Genomic DNA, 19,641 nt, shown 5'->3' with positions numbered 1-19,641 from the left:
AATTAGCTGAGCTAACTCAAAACATCAGAGCACTTTGGTAGTAAAATAATCAATTATTCTTTACAGTTTTATAAAATGAACTTAAATTTCCTTTAAGTCTTAAATTTAAATTCTATATAAAATATTTTAATTTATCTTGGCTGAAACTGTAGTAACAGTGGTGGGTACACTTCTGCTAATGTGCTAACAGCTGAGCTAGTATTTCATTTAGTGGCTTAGTGAACATTGAAAACATTTAGTACACTTAGCTTCCCATAAATAAATTTTAACGCAAAACCAACAACAATAAAACTGAAACCACGAGTGAAAAGACTGACCCAAAGAATTACTTCCTGAAGCGCTGGTTATAAGCTCGACAGTTTAGCATTAGCTTCCCATAAATACCATGTTAGCATAGCCTTTCAGCATTAGTGGAGCTAATGTTTTCAATTAATGCTGTAAGTGCTGGTAACATTTTAGTTAGCAGTGTCCACCACTGTTTCATAGTATTCTCACTAAAACAAATAACATTTGTGATCTATTGTCATTTATGGGAGCGCCCCCTGCTGGTTTGGGGGTTTGCGTGAACAACCCGCCCCTCCATCCTCTTCTTCACCTCATCCACCTTCTGCTCCTGCAGCTTCACTGCAAGCTGTGTGTCTGTCCTACATAAGAGCAGAGTTCTGATTTGGTGCACATGTGCAGCCCTGTGTGCAGTCTGTGCGCCTCTGACTGCAGAGTGGCGCTAACTGCAGTGTGCAGATGGAAGCATGTGTAGTTTCTGCTTCCTGCTGTCATGACGGTGCACGCTGCAGCCATGATGAGCATAGAGGAAGAAAAGCGGTGGTTTCTGGGTGTCATAGCGCCGCTGCCCTCTGCCTCCGCGCTCCTTATATGGGAAAGGAATCAGGCTGACAGGGGCGGAAACACGCCGCGGTGCCAGCCGGGTAAATTCACCTCATCCAGGAAGAAACCCACCGAAGCTCAGTCTGCTCTGCAATCTGAACACCCTGCGACAGAACACGGACCAAATCACTGCTAGACCCGGTTAGCAGGTAGGCCGAACCGAAACGCATGTCGCTGGTTTCACTGGGTTTACTGGTGAGGGGAACAAAGCGGAACTGGGAGCGGCTGGTCGGACGGAGAGGAGACAGACGGAGAAATCAGGAACTTCAGGGAGGGAGCGACCCGGAAAACAGATGAACGGTGTTTATTCCGTACAGATAACCGAACCGGCTCGGTTCTGCCGCAGTCACCTGACCCATTTCAATGCTCCCAACAGAACCAGTCGGGTTAAATACGCTGTTCTGACCCGTTTAGTTAACCCGTTTAATTGTCCCCCTCCCGCTGCAGCGGCTCTGTTTTCAGACGGTGTTCTGGATGGTTTGGTAACCCCTGCAGGTGGTTCCTCGCTTCTGAAGCGGCTTCCCGCACAGAACCAACGGTACTGTCTTTTCGGTTCTGGCCGGTGGTACTGGTTCTGGTTCTGAAGGTAGCGGGTCGGGTCGGTTAGCCGGGTCTACATCTAACGGGGACGCAGAGGTGAACTCAACATGCCCGGTGCTGCTAGCTTAGCTTTAGCCTGGCTGGCAAATCTCATTAACAACGTCAGCAGCCTGGACGTGATTTGTGGCCCACCTGTGGTCCAGGTGAAGGCTGCGCGCTGCGGGCGGCTGGGTGTGTATCCCTCCGCGGCCGGAACACCTTTCAGCCTGGAGTGAAGGCTGCAGAGCGACGCGCCCTGCTTTCTGTCTGTCCCCCTCCGCGGGTCAAACCCGCACAGGCCAAACCAGAACCCAAAAGGTTCCAGGCTGGTTCTGCTGGGATGGAACCAGAACCTTTTTTGTTCTGCAGAATCTGTCCGGGTTGACAGGAAGTGAATCCTGCAGGAACTTTTCCAGCTTCAGGATTTCTCTGCAGGTCAGCCAGGATGCGGTTCTGTTGGGTTGACCCGGTTTTGCTGAAGTGGATCAGAACCGCAGTTTTTCAGATTTTGGAGAAATTGAGTTTTTCCACTGGTTTCTGTAGTTTAATTTGCAGTTATTCAGCAACTTTGTTGAGTTCAGAACCAGACCTGCCTCCTGGCTTCTGATTGGCTCCTCAGTTTTCCTGCAGCAGCTGTTTACTTCCTGTCTGTCCCCTGAAGCCCCGCCCCCTGCAGGTGAGTCAGTCACCTGGGAGCAGGAAGCGCCGGCGGCCCCACCCTGCCTGAAGGCGTCGCCTCAGGTTAACGTTTAACTGGTTTCCTCATGAAGGTCCAAAGTGACAGAGAGCCTTATTAATGAGTTCTGGATCAGAACCGGATCAGAACCACAGGCATCCGGTTTTCCTCCAGTTCTTCTCAGGTTTTCTCTTCTTTGGGATTCTGAGTTCATAAAGTCGAGTTTTTGTAAATTCCTGGGAAACTCCATTTTATTCCTGGTTCTGACCCGATTCTCCTCAGAACCGCCGGTCCGACTGGCTTCCTGCAGCTTCAGCTCTCCCCCCCCCTCTGGGATTTTCCGTCTGTGTTTGGTTTTCTGGAAACTTCCAGCTGAAGTTCAGGGAGAAACGAGTTCAGGCCTGCAGCAGTCTGATTTAGATTTAAACAAATTTAAACAAATTTAACGTTTTATTGATGATAAATTTGGTTAAAATGCAGAAAAGGAACCAGGAGAAATCAGCTGGATCCTGGTGTACAAACATTTTGTCACATGAAAAATACTTTAACAAAATCACATAATAAAAATGTTTCGTTTTCTTACATACATGACAATAATTTAAACATGAATGATTTTAAACAAATAATTTTTTTGTAGGAACGGGATCATAGATCCAAAACTTGAAATGTTTTTTCCTTGTTAAATTAAATCATCCAGTTTGTTTGTTTTGGTCTCGATTGAAGAAAACAGACAAAATATTTCAGAATATTTCATATTTTATGCAGTAAAAACAGGAAGTGGGCGGTCTTCATCTGAAAACACTTCCTGTAGAGTGTAACAATCAATCAATGGTTACATGTAGACCTGGTTACCATGGCAACACCAGAAATATTTATTTAATCTAATATTTTAGTAGATTTTAAGTTAATTAGTGTTTTTGCCCTAATTTATTTGATCTGTGTCCGCTAACGGCCCGCCACCCTCACTTTGAACACCCTGGGTGTGGAGCTTCTCGCTTACAGAAGGAGAAACAGGAAGGAGTTTGGATCCGACCGGGACCAGAGATGGTCCGGAATGGTTTCACGCTGCAGAACCAGAACCGGGTCGAACATTAGAATCTGGGTCCTAAACAATAAATTTAGTAAGTCAAGGTATGAAAGAACTGGGCCGGCTGGTTCTGGGTGTGATCTCTGCAGAACCAATAACCTAATCAGAACCGACCCGATCTGCGGTACCAGCAGAACCGCCTGGTTGTTGTTGTGGAAAGTTTTCTGATCCTTTAATGAGCTGCAGCTCGTTAAGAGCTCAGCGGCCCGTTAACGAGCTGCTGACCCGAACCCGTTCTGGAGGAGCAGAACCCAGCCCACTGGTTCTGGGTGGAGCGACTCCTTCTGGATCAGAACCGCTGCAGCCGTGTCACTTCCTGTTTCCTGTCCCCTGCAGGAATGGCGGCGGAGCTGGCGAGTCTGGTACAGCGGCTGGAGGCGGCGGTGGGCCGGCTGGAGGTCGTGTCGGGCCCGCCGGGCGGCGCCGCAGGTTCTGCTGGGGGAGGTAAGTCGGGCTTGGTCCACTTTGGACGGTTCTGGTTCTCCTGAACCAGAACAAAAGAATCCACAGGTCCAGTTAGAATCGGTTCTGTTCCAGGTTCTGGGTCAGGCAGGTTTGGATCAGAACCGGTCCAGATCGGAACCGGTCCGGATCAGAACTTGCCTGGATCAGAGCCGGTCTGGATCAGAACCTATCCGGATCAGAACCCTGTCTATTCCCTCCTAGCCGTGGCGCCGTTCGTGGAGGCGTATGATGACATCATCAGAGGTCCGGTGGCGCAGTACGTGACCCTGAGCCAGCAGATCGGAGGAGACGTCCAGAAACACGTAGGTCTCTGACTCCGCCCCCTCTGGCTGCTGGGGCGTCACCGTGGTGACGGCGTTGCCATGGTAACCCTGTTCTGTGCTCCTCCTCAGGCGGACATGATGAAGCAGGCGTTCTCCAGCCAGAGGCAGCTCCTCGCCGCCGCTTCCTCCTCCCAGAAGCCCTCAGACGTGAGTCCAGAACCGACCCGACCCAGTTCGGTTCTGACAGCAGCAGACGGTTGGTGGTTCTGACCCGGTTCAGTCGGATCCAAACCTCTGCAGCTGGTTCCGGTTCTGAAAGATGATCAGAACCGTCTAAAACTCATCATCTATCCAGACGGAACCAGAACCCGGTTCTGTCTGAACTGTCCTGACCCGGGAGCCTGGAAGGCACCATGAGGTCCAGCTGTCCTCCATGTCTGTAGTTTTTACAGAGGGTTGGTTCTGACCCAGTTCTGCTGATTTAACACCAGCTGATCATTTGGACCCAGGAGCAGGTCTACTGGTTCCTTAAACAGATCCATCTATCTGACCCGGTACCACAGTGGTCCATTTAAACCGAGCCGTTAATTCAATAAAACAAGTTTATTCCTGTATGTAACCAAACCGGGTTCTGATTGGGTTCTGGTGTCGGCCCGGTTCTGTCTGAGCAGCAGAACCTCTGGATGAGGTCAGAGGTCAAATCAGAACCAAGAGGGGAAAAACGCGCCGATCTGCTGCTGCTCTGATGTTGTTGATGATGTCACTGTCTTACTGATGATGTCATCCCCCTCCGCCCCCCAGCCGGTTCTGACGGCGCTCCTGCAGCCCGTCTCCAAGGCGATCCAGCAGGTCCAGGCCTTCCGGGAGCAGAACCGGACCTCTCCGCTCTTCAACCACCTGTCTGCCGTCAGCGAGAGCGTTCCTGCCCTGGGATGGGTTGCCATGGTAACGCCCCGACTGTCTGTGTGGTTCTGAATTGGTTCGTGTTCGTAGTTCACCGCTGGTTCGTTTGGAGTGAATGTGTGGTGCCGTTGCTTAGCGACCGTTGGCGTCTGGTAGAAACTAACGGTTCTGGTTCCGTCAGGCTCCGAAGCCCGGTCCGTACGTTAAGGAGATGCAGGACGCCGCCATGTTCTACACCAACCGGGTCCTCAAGGACTACAAGGAGAAGTCAGTACAGCTGCTTCCTGTTTCCTGTCCAGACAGGAAGTGGGTTCCTCATGTCTCCTGTCCCTTCCTGTCCCTGCAGAGACAAGATGCATGTGGACTGGGTGAAGGCCTACGTCTCCATCTGGACCGAGCTGCAGAACTACATCAAGCAGCACCACACCACCGGCCTGAGCTGGAGCAAGACCGTGAGTAACCCGAACCAGACCTGGAACCGCAACCGGACCACTTCCATCCCTTTATTTGTTGCTGACGTCCATCTTGTCTCGCCGTCCTCAGGGTCCGGTCGCCGCGGCCTCTGTGGCTCCGCCCAGCGCGCCGGCCGGAGGCCCCCCGCCCCCGCCGGGCCCCCCCCCTCCACCCGAGGAGCTGAGCGGCGCTCCAGGAGGCGGCAGCGACGGCGGCGGTGCCACCAGCAGGAACGCTCTGTTCGCCGCCATCAACCAGGGATCCGACATCACCAGAGGTCAGAGGTTAATCCACCAAAAAAGAAATTTATATGAAAATGTATTTTTCTAAATGTCATTTGTATTTGAGAAATTCAGTTCTTTATATTTTTCATAAAAAAAATGTCCTAAAAAGAAAAAGAAATTATTTTTATTTAATATTAATATTCTAAAATTTAAAGTTTAAGTCTCTAATATTTTTCATTGCTGCCGTTCCGTTGAGGTTCTGTGCGGTTCTGCTGCAGCTCCACCACATAGTGGACAGACAGCGGAGCACCTTCTCACATAGGCTGCTCCAGCTCCGCTGTCGTAGGGACAGATACAGGAAATCCTTCCTGCCACAGGCCATCTCACTGTACAATAAAAGCTAAATCATTGTTCTGCACTAATCAGTCCGATTTTGCACAACTGCATTGTGGCACACTTGCTGTACATATATTTACATATACATATCTGCATTTTTTGAATCTTAGCAAGAACTGCTCTAAGCTGCTTTTTATATTAACAGCATTTTATATTTTTACAATTTATAGCATTTTATATTTTATATTTTATTTTTATTTTATCTACAACTACTACTCAGTGGTAGTTGTTATTGTGTCTTGTCTCTATGCTGTAACTGCGAAGTAATTTCCCTGCTGGGATGAATAAAGTACTTCTATTCTATTCTATTCTATTCTATATTCTATTCTATATTCTATTCTATATTCTATTCTATATTCTATTCTATTCTATATTCTATTCTCACTCTGATTTTTAACCCTTTCAGGCCTGAAGCACGTCAGCGACAACCAGAAGACCCACAAGAACCCGGCCCTGAGGGGCCAGGCGGGCCAGGCAGCCCCGGTGCGTACCGGACCCAAACCGTTCTCCTCGGCCACGCCCCGACCCGCCGGGTCCGCCGCACCGACCCGCACGCTGCCGCCAGTTCTGGAGCTGGAGGGAAAGAAGTGGAAAGTGGTGAGTGGGTGGTTCTGGTGGCTCTGTGCATCTGGAGCTGTGAGCGCTCTGACCCACTGGTTCTGGTTCTGATTCTGCAGGAGAACCAGGAGGGGGCCCAGGGCCTGGTGATCAGCAACACGGAGCTGAAGCAGGTGGTCTACGCCTTCAAGTGCAACCAGAGCACGTTGCAGGTCAAAGGCAAAATCAACTCCATCACCATCGGTAAGAGCTCAGAACCGGGTCAGAACCTTTAAACCAGGTTTAATCCACAAACATTCATGATTAAAAATCAGATTTAATCCAGTTATTTTCCTGGTTTATTTCCTGTATTGCCAGTGAGGAAGCAGCTCCCCCTGCTGGCCGGTTTTAGAAATCACTCATTGAATCATTGACCAGAAAACGAAGCCGAACAAACTGTTTAAATAAAAACCTGAGATTCCATAACTTTATTTTATTTGTATATCAGAAGCTTATTAAATTGTGAAACTGTTTAAATGAAGAAACTTTTGCTTCAGGTTTTTCTAAAAAAATCAAAAAATAAAATGTCTGATCAGCTGACCAATCAGAGCGCTGGGCAGTGATTCAGGTCGCCTGATTGGCCGATGAAGCTCCAGCAGATTTAAAAGTTAAAGCCATATTTTCAGATTTAAACTGTGATGTAATAAAGCGCTGCTGATCCTCAGACAGCTGTAAGAAGATGGGTCTGGTGTTCGACGACGTCGTCGGCATCGTGGAGGTCATCAACTGCAGAGATGTCAAGGTCCAGGTGCGTACGTCTCCTGGATCCGGTCCTGGTTCCGGACCCGGTCCTGGTTCCGGCTGTTGACCGGCCCGTCTCTCTGCAGGTTATGGGGAAAATCCCGACCATCTCCATCAACAAGACGGACGGCTGCCATGTTTACCTGAGCAAAGACTCGCTGAGCTGTGAGATCATCAGCGCCAAGAGCTCCGAGATGAACATCCTGGTTCCCAACAAGGACGGAGAGTTTGTGAGTAACTCGGAACCGGTTCCGGTCCAACACAGTCTCCTTAAAACCAGGGTCAGGCGGATTACTTCTGAGCAGTCAGTGTCTTACCTGGAGAATCCGACTGCAGACGGTTGGCCATGTTTGGACCCGGTTCGGTTCTGGTTTCAGTCGGGACCGGAACTGTTGATCCGGTCAGAACCGAGCCGTCAGACGGATTAAAGAGAAACGTGATCTGAATTTAGCTGAAATGTTTATGAAGCTAACAGGAAGTCGGAAGTCTGATTGTTTGATTGATTAGAGCAGATCATCAGGGACTCGAGTCGAGCTTCAAATAGACTTCAGGCTCGACTTGACCTTTGACCTGGACTCGAGTCCAACACTCGAGTCTCAGTTTTTTATCTATAATGAATCTCCAGGCTGCTTGTTTTATTGTGAAAGGATGAACTTGATTATTAGCCAGTGACGTTACTAGATTATTATGGGATGCTAACGTCTCCTAGCAACCAGCTCATTCTAGCTGCAGCGTCATAATAATGACTACATGAATGTATCGTCACCTGAACGCTGCTTTGAATCACTTTGGATCATTTCAGAACAAAACAAACGTAAATGACCTCTGACCTTCTCTCGTTCCTAAGCTAACAGCTACACTGCATGAACACGTCCTGCTGAAAATGTCAAAATAAAAGCTTTTGCTTAGTTTGGTTGAGCTGGTTTGTCCTTCCTGTCCTCCAGACGGAGCTTCCTGTTCCGGAGCAGTTCAAGACCGTCTGGGATGGCCAGAAGCTCGTTACCACAGCAACGGAGATCGCTGGCTAGGTGGAGCCCCGCCCCCTCACCACCTGACTGATTGACCCCGCCCACCAGCTAATGTCACACTGTAGACTGAGATTCAGACCTCATGAGTTAACCCCGCCCCCTGCCTCCTATCAGCCAATCACAGCTGCAGCTGACCCTTCATTAGCCAATGAGAGGGCTGCTCGCGCCAGGAACAGATCCTCCAGCCAATCGGCAGCAAACAGCTGAGAGCGTAGATTAGATTCTCAGCAGCCAATCAGCCGTCAAGACGCTTCCTTGTTTCCTGCTCCACTTCCTGTTTCATTTTTATGCAACTTCCTGTTAAAGCACCTAGAAAACCAACTAAAGCATCACTTTGCTTCTGCTGAGTTCAATCCGGCTCAAACAATCCAGATCAGGTAGGAATAAAGCTCCAGGTTTCCAGGACATTCCCGAGCGTTAGCATCATTCCATGTTGGAGACAGAAAGCCTGGAAGTGGTGACCAATCTGTAAACATGTTTCCTTTTTTTCTCACTTCTTTATTTTTGGGTCCAAATTGAAATGTTCTCATCAGTGCTGAGTCATTAAAACGTTGCAATAATAGCAGGAAGTTTGTGTCTTTATTGGGTTAAAAGCAGCATCATTCACAACAGGAAGCTAAAATCACCCGGAAAGCATCAGTGCAAAAGAGGAGTTTCTGCTGCAGCGCCCTCTGCTGGTCTACCTGAGGAAGGGCAGCAGGTTGGCGGTGAACCATTCCCTGCTGAACTGGAGGTGATCTCCATCTGTGGAGAGGAAGACCAGCTTGTGGGCTTTATCCATGGCGGCCAGACCCAGACGGTCCTGCAGGAAGACGGGTAAACTGTTAAACCGAGTCCAGATGAGAAAACATCCAAAAGGTTAGAAAAATCTCATCCCCTCTTCAGATTTAACAGGACATAGTTATGATTTCATTGTTTTATGTTAAAACTCTTCTGCATTTCAGGCTGAAGCAGATTTAATGAACATGAGAAAATAACTTGACTGACAAAAACCAGAACAGTGAGAAACTTCTGCAGCATTTCCAGACTAAAAAAGCTTTTTCCCTCAGTCCAGCTGAACAAAACTCATTTAAAACTACAAACTTTACATACAATTTTGGGAAAAGATGACTCTTTTTTAAAAATATCTACAATAGGATTATTTTGTTTAGGTTCTAAAACAAAAAAACATTTACAGATATAATCTTATATGTAAAATGTAAATAAAAAAAAATAAATAAAAAATTACCATTTAAAAAAAAAGCTCAAAACAAATGGATAATTGTAAAACTGCTAAAGTGAGCATTTTATATCTATTTCTAAAACATTTGTTGGTTCTGAACTTTAACCAAATGGACTGGAGCGATCTGCAGAACATCAGGGAGCTTCAGCTGGAAGCATTGACCTCTGACCTCTCCAGCAGCAGCTGCTTGTGAACATTCAAGTAGAAAAATAATTTTCTGCACAAATTAATTTTAAAATTGAAGTAATTACTTTTGATTAAAATTTTTGTTGCTCTAAATGATAAAACTGTTTGCAGAGCAGATTTAAACATCCAGTGAACAACTTCAGTTTCATGGTTTCACCAGCAGGAGGCAGCAGAGCACCAACAGGACCTGCTCCCAACGCCAGGTTCTGCTGTTTTGTGGTTCTGGTCCGGTTGGACTGTTACCTCTCTGTAGAGGGCGCTCTCCTGCAGCGTCTCCGTCTCCTTGGCCTGGCCCGCCTTCAGGAAACCGAACCACTGCAGGAGGAAACACATGCAGCTTCATCACCTGAGCCTGTGGGTTTCAACGGGTCAGAACCAGAAGTGGGCTTGTTACCTCGGTATCGACCGGGTCCACCACGGTGTCCTGCAGGAACTTCACCATGACGAACTTCTGCAGCTGCTGCAGGTTCTTCCTGTACGTCTCATTGACGACCTGAAACAGAGGAGATCCGGGTCAGCGGTTCTGAAGTAGGGTCAGACAGTCACGGCTGCTGGTTCTGACCCGCTCCTGGTTGATGTCGGCCAGGAAGAGGCTGTGCTGCTTGTACAGGTCGTCGTTGAGCGGGTCGTGCCAGTACTGGGCCTGAACGAGGCTGTAACCCAAACAGAACCGTCACAGCAAGCAGAACCGGGAAACGGGACGGTCGTCATGGTAACTCACTGTTTCTGGACCAGGTCGCTGTAGGCGCCGCGGTTCAGCGCCTCCCGGATCATGTCGCAGATGTGGGAGCTCTCACCTGGACACCTGGGCAGCCCGTACACACCTGAGCGATCAGAGACAGCTGCTGTTAGACGGCCCGGTTCTGGTTCCGGTTCTGCCTGCTGAAAAAGAGCCACTCCTTCCTACTGTCACCTTGTGCTTGTTCAGGATGAGAATCAGAGTATTTGGATCTGCTAATGCGCTAATAGTGAAGCTAATTTTTCATTTAGCGCTTTAGCATTTTGATAACTTTGGTAATGTTTAGCACATTTAGCTTCCCCCAAATTAATTTTTCAGATAAATTCTAAAGTTCTAATTTAAATGGTTGAAGTTAGCACTTTATCATTAGCGTCGGCTAAATGCTAAGTTGCTGTAAACTAATGTTTGTAGTTAAAACTTTAGCGTTTTTGCTAACTTTATACGTGCATAGCACACTTAGCTTTCCCTTTTTGCAAAAGTTTCATATTTTTCTTTACTTTAAAACCTGAGAATAAAAATAAAAGGGGGGTTCTTTAGAAATATCAACACATTTTCTATAGTGGATGTTCATTAAAATTTATGCCTTTTTAAGTTATGTAACATTTGTGGCTCCAAACAAGTTTTAATTAGCCGGGCTAAAGACAAAATGGCTCTTGAGATTGTAAAAGTTGTAGATTCCTGTGCTAAACGCTAAAACTGCTCCCAACAAAACCAGTAAGTAGTCACAGCCCACTGCTTTAGAACAGTAAATAGTAAAATATCCTGTTTACTTTCAATGCGTATTCATGCTCATGTTGTAGATTTTTAAATTCTCACACATTTCTTTCAATCATGACTGTACAATAGTTCCTGTTTTTATGTGTTTTATCTTTTATCTTGGTTTGAGTCTGTATGAGAAAAATCGTTTTTCAGGCTGTAAAATCTGCTAAAAACAGTGATGGTGTTTCTTCCATATCAACACATGGAAACCTCTCAAACATGAAGCTGAGCTCCTGCAGACTAGCTGCAGCAAAAGTGAAACTCTGGGCAGTAATGTTGTGAAACTCCCAGCAGGAAGTGAGCTAACCGTACCTTGATGCTGGCCGCCGACGGAGATCAGCGTTCTCATTGGTGGAGAGGGACAGCGCTGAGCCACGGCTCTCCTGTAAGAGCGGAGAACAGGAGTCAGATGGAACTTCCTCATTCAGGCTGAAACCTTCTGAACAAACTCCCGTACAGAAACTGGCCTCCCTGGGAGAAACCCATGGCGTTGTAGCCGCCCTGCAGCCGGGCGTCCTGCGCCAGCTGGCTGCACACCATCAACACCTGAGTGTTCATGTCCAGGAAGAAACCGTTCTCTGTGTCCTGCAGGACAAACCGTCACTGTCGTTAATCACATTTTAATCAAACTATGGCTGCAAAAATGCACCTTTTTCAATTCCAAACCTCTTCCTGCTGCTACATTATTGAATAAATAAACATCTGAGCTCAACAACAACAAACACATTTATAGATTTAATCTGTTCTTCAGGTTCTTCAACCATCAGATTGAAGCAAAGAGTTTCAGGAACCCTGATCATTCATGGAGCTTCTTTAGATGCTACATGTTTAGCATTGAGATGCTATTTTAGGATAGCATAGCTTCACCGATAGGCTAACTCCTTTTAACACATCAATAGTCTTTTCCAGCATCCAATCAGATCGATTAGAAGCAGAAATTAAAACCTGGAGCGACTCGGCTTCATCGCTGCCGTCCACAAACACAAAATATGTATTTTACATATGAATGTAAAATACAAAGCAGAGACTAATTCTGTTCAAATGTTTACAGCGGTACAATGGGAACCCGTTGCCATGGCGACCGGTTACCTCGACCACGTTCTTCCCGATCATCAGAGAGAGAACGTAGATCCCTGGGATCTCCTCCTCCATCATCTTCTTTATGGATCCCATGCTGAGCGGGTTGCAGCAACTGTCACCTGGAGGAACAGAACCGGTAACGGAACCAGGAACAGAACCGGTAACGGAACCGGTAACAGATCCAGGAACAGAACCGGGAACAGAACCGGGAACAGAACCGGTAACGGAACCAGGAACAGAACCGGTAACGGAACCGGTAACAGATCCAGGAACAGAACCGGTAACGGAACCGGTAACAGATCCAGGAACAGAACCGGGAACAGAACCGGTAACGGAACCAGGAACAGAACCGGTAACGGAACCGGTAACAGATCCAGGAACAGAACCGGTAACGGAACCGGTAACAGAACCAGGAACAGAACCGGTAACGGAACCGGTAACAGATCCAGGAACAGAACCGGGAACAGAACCAGTAACGGAACCGGTAACAGATCCAGGAACAGAACCGGTAACAGAACCGGGAACAGAACCAGGAACAGAACCAGGAATAGAACCGATAAAGAACCGGGAACAGAACCGGTAACAGAACCGGGAACAGAACCGGACTGGTAGGAGAACCAGCTCTGATCTTCAGTCAGAGCAGGACTGAAGGATTGATATGGAGCTACCAGAACCGGTACCGGTTTCAGCCTCTCTGTTCTGGTTCTGGTTCTATCTGTAGTTGGCTGTATTAATCTAGAGCAGACTGACCCATCCCGTGCCACAGAACCAGAGGAACCGTCCCGTTGTTGGTGTCAGGAACTGGACCAGAGGCGACCAGCAGCACCGGAGCAGCCAGGGTCAGGGCGAGGAGGACGGCGGCCATCTTGAAACTGACAACACACAAACACAGGTCCGATTAGCAGCTGGACATCCAGAACCAGCTGGAGAACCTCCACAAGTCCAGAGGAGCAGAACATGTTGAAGTGAGACCTCCTGTTTGCACACAAGCTTTGTTGTTTTAATGTTTTCCATCTGTACTCAAAATAATAAACAGGAAGTTCTGTCAGATGTTACCCTTATGGGTCCCACTGTAAGCATCAGACCCATAAAGTTTATGTTGAGTTTTCACTCTAAATTAATTTAGTTATTATTTATTAATATAAGTTTTTCATTTTACTCTTTAAGATACCAGAAACTGAACCAAACTTTTCTGTCTGATGTCATTTATAAAAATTAAATCAGGTTTTATCATCAGTCTCTGTTTCAAATACGTTTTACCTTTACTGTAGTAAAAAATATATTGAAGTAATAATAATAATAATAATAATAATACAGTTAATTCATAGAGCACAAATTCACAACAAATGTCTCAGCAAGTAAGTCAAACAGAACTAATCTACAGACAGGAATATAAAATCCAATCAATCCAGGTTGACATTTAATCCCAGATCTAACACTATGCTGTCAGATCCAGATTATAATTCCATTTATTATTAACTGTAGGAAAACTAGCAGATTGAATCAAGGCACTGACGACAAACCGTCATAATGAAAGGTTGATGAAGATGATGATGATAACTTCTGATGTGCCGCAGACTTCAAACCAATCAGCATCTTAATCATTCAGAGTGATTGATCTCAGATTCTGGTTCTGCTCGTTAATCTGGTCCAGACTCGCTCCTGTGTTTAAACTTCATATCTAATCAGCTCCTGGTTCTGCTCTGGCTTTGGTTCTAATATTAAATCAGCAGGAAAGTCTACAGAATGTCCGATAAGGTCTGTTTGAACGTCTCAGAGACTAAAGATTATTATGGGATGTTACATTAGTTCACTGCGTCGTTTCACAGGAGCGAAATGACCGAAAACAGGCCAAATAAAATCAGCTTTTATAGGAACAGAAGCGGCGCTTTGCTCCACTGAAGGTTTAGATCCATCAAATAAAACTTTAAAATCAGATTCTTTTTATTTATTAAACTTAAATAATATTGAAACTGTTATAAAACCTGAGAAAATGGAACTCACCGCCTGACTCTGCTTCCTGTTTGATGGTTTAGCTGCTGGTCACGTGACTCTAGTGTTTAGAGTGAGCAGCCAATCAGAAGCCAGCTGAAGCTAAGCTAGCACTGTTAGCAGCCCTTTAACTTACTGCTCCAGAGGTTCTGGAACACCGAACCCGTCACAGTCCAGCTGCTGAGCCGCTCAGAACCCGGTGCGCCGACATGTTCTGATTCGGTCCGAACCTCCGAGCTATAAACAACAAGCTGCGGTCCCGGTTCGGGTCGACTGGGTTCCGACAGCCGGGGTTCGGAGGAGGAGGAGCGGGCCTAGTGGAGGTCCGGGACCCGGGGTCCGGAGGAGGAGCAGGCCTAAGAGAGCCAGGGTCCGGAGAAGGAGCGGGTCCAGTTCTGATCCGGTCCGGGAGCCTGGGTTCTGATCCGGTCCAGGATGAATATCCAGTACGAGGAGCCGACCCTGGGCAGCAGCTACAGCGTGGTGGGTTCGTTCCCGAAGAGCTTCGGTTATGGCGGGGAGGACCAGGACCTGGACCTGGACCCGGAGGAGGCGAACCCGTCCGCAAGCAGACCCAGAATCCTGCTGATGGGTCTGAGGAGGAGCGGCAAGTCCTCCATCCAGAAGGTACCGAGGTTCTGACCCAGCAGCAGGCTGACCACCGGTTCTGATCCAGAACTCCCTGTGATCCGGACCGACAGGTCCTGGTTCTGAAGATGTTCTTTGGTTTTTACCTCCTGTCTGCATCCAAATCAAGCGGTTCTGTTAAACTCCGACCAGATCAAAGTAACAGTTTAATTCGGGTTCTACTTCAGATTATGACAGGAAATAAGATTAGTTACCATGACTACCAATTCTTAGAACAAAGCAAAGTGAGGATGCGCCTTAACCTTCTCCAGCTGAACTGAAACAAGACTGAAGTTATAGATCTAGAGTTATAGATCTAGAGTCAGCACAGCTTTAGTTATTGCAGCTGGATCCTGACCTCTGACCTCTGACCTGAACATTCAGAGCCACATAAAGACAGTTACAAAGTCGGCCTTCTGTCAGCTGAAGAACATTTCTAATAACTGTATGAAGTTTAAAATGTTTTATGTTTTCACTTTGAGCTCCGTGTTCCTGAAATGTGCTGCATAAATAAATGTAATAATTGAACATGGTGGCCCTCTGTGTCCCGGTCCAGGTGGTTTTCCATAAGATGTCTCCCAACGAGACGCTGTTCCTGGAAAGCACCAACAAGATCTACAAGGACGACGTCTCCAGCAGCTCCTTCGTCAGCTTCCAGATCTGGGATTTCCCCGGCCAGGTGGATTTCTTCGACCCGACGTTTGACAGCGAGATGATCTTCAAGGGAACCGGAGCGCTCATCTTCGTCATCGACGCTCAGGTAGCAGGTCAGGGCTGAGTCACCTGACCCTCATGGAGCCAATCAGAACAGAGGTTCTGATCCATTATCCTGACCATTAATCTGATAAATTCACATCCTGCAGGTTTTTCATTTAACCACTTAAACTTTTTTTATTCTTTAGAAAATAATTTAATTCCCTTTTTAAATAAAATCCCATTTTTTTGCCAAAAATTGAATAACAGCGTTCTGTTGGTGAATGTTTGATCAAAAAAAATCTAACATGAAAAACTCAGCTGAACATCGACACAGCGTAGAGCTCACCTGATGATCAATTATTGGTCACTGATTAATAACTGGATAGAAAAATGTGATAACAGGAGATTTTTCACAGATTGTGAAACTAAAACTATAAAGACTTAAATGCTAAATGTTTACATGTTGGTTTCTGCTCAGTGTTCGTTCAGTAAATGGCCTTCTGGAGTTTATATTCTCCAATTACTGAATTAGTTGATTATTCCAATAATCCACTAAAGCTGCAGTATGTAACTTTTGTAAAAATATTCTTTACTTATTTGTTCAAACTGTCATGTTTGGATATGAAACAGAAAATCTGAGAAAATCTCCATGTTCTCCCAGTTCTAACTAGAATCAACCAATCAGAGCCAGGAGACTGTGATTGGTTGTCAGCGCCAGGAGGCCAATCACAGTCTCCTGTGGCGCTGCTCATACTGCTCTTCCTCTCTGCTACGCTGCAGCTAGCATAGCCTGTCATGAAAGCTAAAGCTAGTTAGCATAGCCATCAATGACGGCGAATGAACGGTTTTCCTGTAACAGTAAGTAGTTTCTCTGTCATTAGCACATTTAGCAGTGATTTCAGGAGGATTGACTGACAGCACTAAGCCCCGCCTCCTGGCTCTGATTGGTTGTTTTTACTGCAGCTGTAATCAGATCAGTCTGATTAATCGTTTCAGTCATAGAGCAGACGCTTGGTTTGTGTAGATCAGCGGTTTCTTCAGTTCCTCCAGCATCGTTCTGTAGTCCTCTATCGATGCTTCCTGGATTATAATCAGCTGTAATCTTCAGGACGACTACATGGAGGCTCTGGGCCGGCTGCACCTTACCGTCTCCAGGGCCTACAAGGTCAACCCGGACATCAACTTCGAGGTTTTCATCCACAAGGTGGACGGACTGTCTGACGACCACAAGATCGAGACGCAGCGAGACGTCCACCAGCGAGCCAACGATGACCTGGCCGACGCCAGCCTGGACAAGCTGCACCTCAGGTGAGCCGGACCGGACCGGAACCGGCTCATCTGGACCGGTTCTGACCGTCTCCCTGCTCCGATCCGCAGCTTCTACCTGACCAGCATCTACGACCACTCCATCTTCGAGGCCTTCAGCAAGGTGGTGCAGAAACTCATCCCTCAGCTTCCCACCCTGGAGAACCTGCTCAACATCTTCATATCGGTAGGTTCCAGTGCCGCCGCCACGCCGGGTCCGGTCCGGTCCGGTCCCTAACATCCGGTCCACTCTGCAGCACTCGGGCATCGAGAAGGCCTTCCTGTTTGATGTGGTCAGTAAGATTTACATCGCCACCGACAGCTCGCCGGTGGACATGCAGACCTACGAACTCTGCTGCGACATGATCGATGTCGTCATCGACGTCTCCTGCATCTACGGGTGAGCAGAACCGGACCCGGTCCCATCAGAACTTCACCGAGATGGTTCTGATTAGGGATGCAAGTTACAGATTAATGAGCTGATCTAAAGTTGATAGGACAAAATAACATGTGGAATTATAGAAAAACAAAATAATCCAACATTATTTTGTGTCTGCTGTATTAAAAACTGATTGAATCAACAGAAAAAGGTGGTTTTCTCACATCAATAAAATTACAAATATTCATCAAATGTAACAAAACAGAAACCTCTAAGGTCGCTGAATAGAAAAATACAAAGAGGAAAAGAATAAAATATGTGAAACTCATAATTCCTTATCATCTTTTTTTTCCCGGTTCATTAATTCACGACAGACCTCATAATAAACCGAGCTCCAATTTTTCTGTTTTGTGTTTCACAGAAGGGAAACTGGGCAGGAGGCGGGGCTTAGAGCTTTCTCCTCTGTTTGTCTGTCATAAAATCTTCGCCTTCTGGGCAGATCTGTCATTTTTAACGGAGACGTTGACGGTGCTTTAAGGAGAGACTTATGGATCTTATGGAGTTTATATTTCTAAACAGAACCGCTTAAAAGCATTTTACTTCCCAAACCGGACACTTTCTGATGTGCCCGCCATGTTTGTTTCTGGCTCTGCTTCAGGATGACCAGCAGCTCCCCCTGCTGGCTGGCGGCCAAACTACAACAATGAAACAAGGTGTAAGCGAGGTTATTAGATAAGATTGGAACTACTGTTAATCTAATAAATCATTAATCGACAACCAATCATAATTCAACTAATCCATAGTATCCATAGTTCTGTAAAGTTTTAGTTGGTTCCGATGTTTCTGATGGTTCTGATGGTTCTCTTGATCCTGATGGTTCCTCCAGGCTGACGGCGGACGGTGGCGGCGGCGCCTACGATGACCAGTCTCTGGCCGTCATCAGGCTGAACAACACCACGGTTCTCTACCTGAAGGAGGTCACCAGGTTCCTGGCTCTGGTCTGCATCCTGAGGGAGGAGAGCTTGGAGAGGAAAGGTCTCTGGTCGCTCCGCTCTCACTCACAAAAACATGTTCTAGACCAGCGTTTCCCAATTCCGGTCCTCAGGCCTCCCTGCCCTGCATGTTTTAGGTGTTTCCCTTCTGTTACACACCTGGATTGAATCTATGGGTGATCAACAGGTTTCTGCAGCACTTGATGGTCATGCAATCATTTGAATCAGCTGCTCTGGAATAGAGGCACATCTAAAACATGCAGAGCAGGGAGGCCTGAGGACCGGAATTGGGAAACGCTGTTCTAGACTTTAGTCTTTCCTTTTGTCCTCCTCTCCTTCCTGTCTGTGCTTTTCCAGTTTTCCGTCCTCTGTAGGATAAAATATCTTGTTGTTTTCTGTAGAAAACTGAGGAACCTTAAAGGCCCAACAGGAAGTGACCCGTGTTCTGCTTCCTGTCCAGGTCTGATCGACTATAACTTCCACTGTTTCCGGAAGGCGATCCACGAAGTGTTTGAGGTGGGAAGCCTTTTCGATGGTGCCGTCTGGACGTCGGCTACTTCCTCCGGAACCAAGCAGTCGGCCCAGAAGAACCCGGTTCTTAACGGGAGCGCAGTGTAAAGCTGCTGGAGACCCGGAAACCTCCAGAACCTCCAGACCCAGACAGCTGGACACAGAATTATTCCCAGAGACACAGACAGGAAACCGATTGGAAAACTCCAAGTCTGGATCTGTTTTCCAGGTTCTGCTTGAGGATGCAGATGGTTCTGGAAGCTGAAATGCTTCCCAGTAAGCCCAGCTTATTGGTTCCCAGCAGGTCCAACTGGAACCCATAGAACCTCCGTCAGTGGAGACGGGCCTTCCTTTCTCAGTGTGAGGTTAGAGTTTAGAGTCCAGAACAAAACCAGAACTGACCCAGTTTGACCAGAACTGACCCAGTTTGACCAGAACAGAACCAGAACCGGACCAGTTTGACTCTACTGGTTCTGAAGAAGCTTTTAGCCACAGATCAGTTTGGTGCTTTTATTTTGGTGTGGATTTTTAATTAAAAGGTTCTGCAGAACTTTGTGTTTTGTTTCCATTGAAGAACAATAAAGTTTTTATGTTTCAAAACCATCACATTTATTTTAGCGGTTTAGCTTCTCCGAGCTTCTTAATGTGTTTAGCAGTTCAACATTCCTGGTTAGTGAATCCAACTTCTTGGTTCGAATGTTTTAGTGTTGCCATGGAGAACGTTCTAACATTCTCCATGGCAACCATTTTGAAAAATGTCCATTTGAAAAAGGAAACGCAACATCAAGAAAATGTTTGATTTGGTTCAAAATATATGGGTTATGATTTGACACCAAACTGATTCATTTCATTTGTTA

The 19,641-nt window shown here is 46.7% G+C and overlaps 3 protein-coding genes across 5 annotated transcripts; 2 read left to right on the top strand and 1 right to left on the bottom strand.

Annotated features, from left to right (window-relative positions):
- Positions 1-873: 873 nt before the first annotated feature.
- cap1 (CAP, adenylate cyclase-associated protein 1 (yeast)) lies at positions 874-8,857 on the top strand. Of its 2 annotated transcripts, none has more exons than XM_032580229.1 (13): positions 874-1,034; positions 3,564-3,671; positions 3,894-3,994; positions 4,085-4,162; positions 4,757-4,900; positions 5,040-5,125; positions 5,205-5,310; positions 5,402-5,588; positions 6,338-6,528; positions 6,609-6,732; positions 7,194-7,276; positions 7,356-7,499; positions 8,214-8,857. In XM_032580229.1, exons 2-13 carry the CDS (start codon positions 3,566-3,568, stop codon positions 8,295-8,297), a joined length of 1,434 nt encoding a protein of 477 aa, XP_032436120.1. In that variant the 5' UTR covers positions 874-1,034; positions 3,564-3,565; the 3' UTR covers positions 8,298-8,857. The 2 variants fall into 2 exon arrangements, with proteins under 2 accessions (XP_032436120.1, XP_032436119.1); XM_032580228.1 differs by lacking the exon at positions 874-1,034 and adding an exon at positions 1,041-1,185.
- On the bottom strand, positions 8,858-13,155 carry ppt1 (palmitoyl-protein thioesterase 1 (ceroid-lipofuscinosis, neuronal 1, infantile)). The gene is made up of 9 exons (XM_032580236.1): positions 13,034-13,155; positions 12,293-12,402; positions 11,661-11,788; positions 11,516-11,586; positions 10,427-10,529; positions 10,268-10,358; positions 10,100-10,198; positions 9,949-10,020; positions 8,858-9,099 (listed from the first exon to the last, which is right to left on the bottom strand). Exons 1-9 carry the CDS (start codon positions 13,146-13,148, stop codon positions 8,977-8,979), a joined length of 912 nt encoding a protein of 303 aa, XP_032436127.1. The 5' UTR covers positions 13,149-13,155; the 3' UTR covers positions 8,858-8,976.
- A 1,267-nt stretch (positions 13,156-14,422) lies between these two features.
- On the top strand, positions 14,423-19,213 carry LOC116730762 (ras-related GTP-binding protein C-like). 2 transcript variants are annotated; one of them, XM_032580230.1, is made up of 8 exons: positions 14,425-14,587; positions 14,630-14,902; positions 15,459-15,662; positions 16,707-16,906; positions 16,976-17,090; positions 17,161-17,303; positions 18,169-18,317; positions 18,735-19,213. In XM_032580230.1, exons 2-8 carry the CDS (start codon positions 14,711-14,713, stop codon positions 18,890-18,892), a joined length of 1,161 nt encoding a protein of 386 aa, XP_032436121.1. In that variant the 5' UTR covers positions 14,425-14,587; positions 14,630-14,710; the 3' UTR covers positions 18,893-19,213. The 2 variants fall into 2 exon arrangements, with proteins under 2 accessions (XP_032436122.1, XP_032436121.1); XM_032580231.1 differs by lacking the exon at positions 18,735-19,213 and adding an exon at positions 18,676-18,698 and having other exon boundaries at positions 14,423-14,902.
- Positions 19,214-19,641: the final 428 nt, after the last annotated feature.

Source organism: Xiphophorus hellerii, chromosome 13 (genome assembly GCF_003331165.1).
Source record: "Xiphophorus hellerii strain 12219 chromosome 13, Xiphophorus_hellerii-4.1, whole genome shotgun sequence".
In the NCBI taxonomy this organism is placed as follows: domain Eukaryota; kingdom Metazoa; phylum Chordata; class Actinopteri; order Cyprinodontiformes; family Poeciliidae; genus Xiphophorus; species Xiphophorus hellerii.
This window is presented reverse-complemented; position numbering and strand designations above follow the sequence as displayed.

Excerpts from the sequence above, each read along its gene's own strand:
- cap1 (XM_032580228.1), top strand. Across the intron at positions 5,311-5,401 it reads GCCTGAGCTGGAGCAAGACC|GGTCCGGTCGCCGCGGCCTC; the intron begins GTGAGTAACCCG and ends CGCCGTCCTCAG. Across the intron at positions 6,733-7,193 it reads AATCAACTCCATCACCATCG|ACAGCTGTAAGAAGATGGGT; the intron begins GTAAGAGCTCAG and ends GCTGATCCTCAG.
- ppt1 (XM_032580236.1), bottom strand. The coding sequence starts at position 13,148 with ATGGCCGCCGTCCTCCTCGCCCTGACCCTGGCTGCTCCGGTGCTGCTG. Across the intron at positions 10,359-10,426 it reads AGCGACCTGGTCCAGAAACA|CCTCGTTCAGGCCCAGTACT; the intron begins GTGAGTTACCAT and ends TTTGGGTTACAG. Across the intron at positions 10,021-10,099 it reads TGGACCCGGTCGATACCGAG|TGGTTCGGTTTCCTGAAGGC; the intron begins GTAACAAGCCCA and ends TTCCTCCTGCAG.
- LOC116730762 (XM_032580230.1), top strand. The coding sequence starts at position 14,711 with ATGAATATCCAGTACGAGGAGCCGACCCTGGGCAGCAGCTACAGCGTG. Across the intron at positions 16,907-16,975 it reads CTGGACAAGCTGCACCTCAG|CTTCTACCTGACCAGCATCT; the intron begins GTGAGCCGGACC and ends TCCGATCCGCAG. Across the intron at positions 18,318-18,734 it reads GGAGAGCTTGGAGAGGAAAG|GTCTGATCGACTATAACTTC; the intron begins GTCTCTGGTCGC and ends CTTCCTGTCCAG.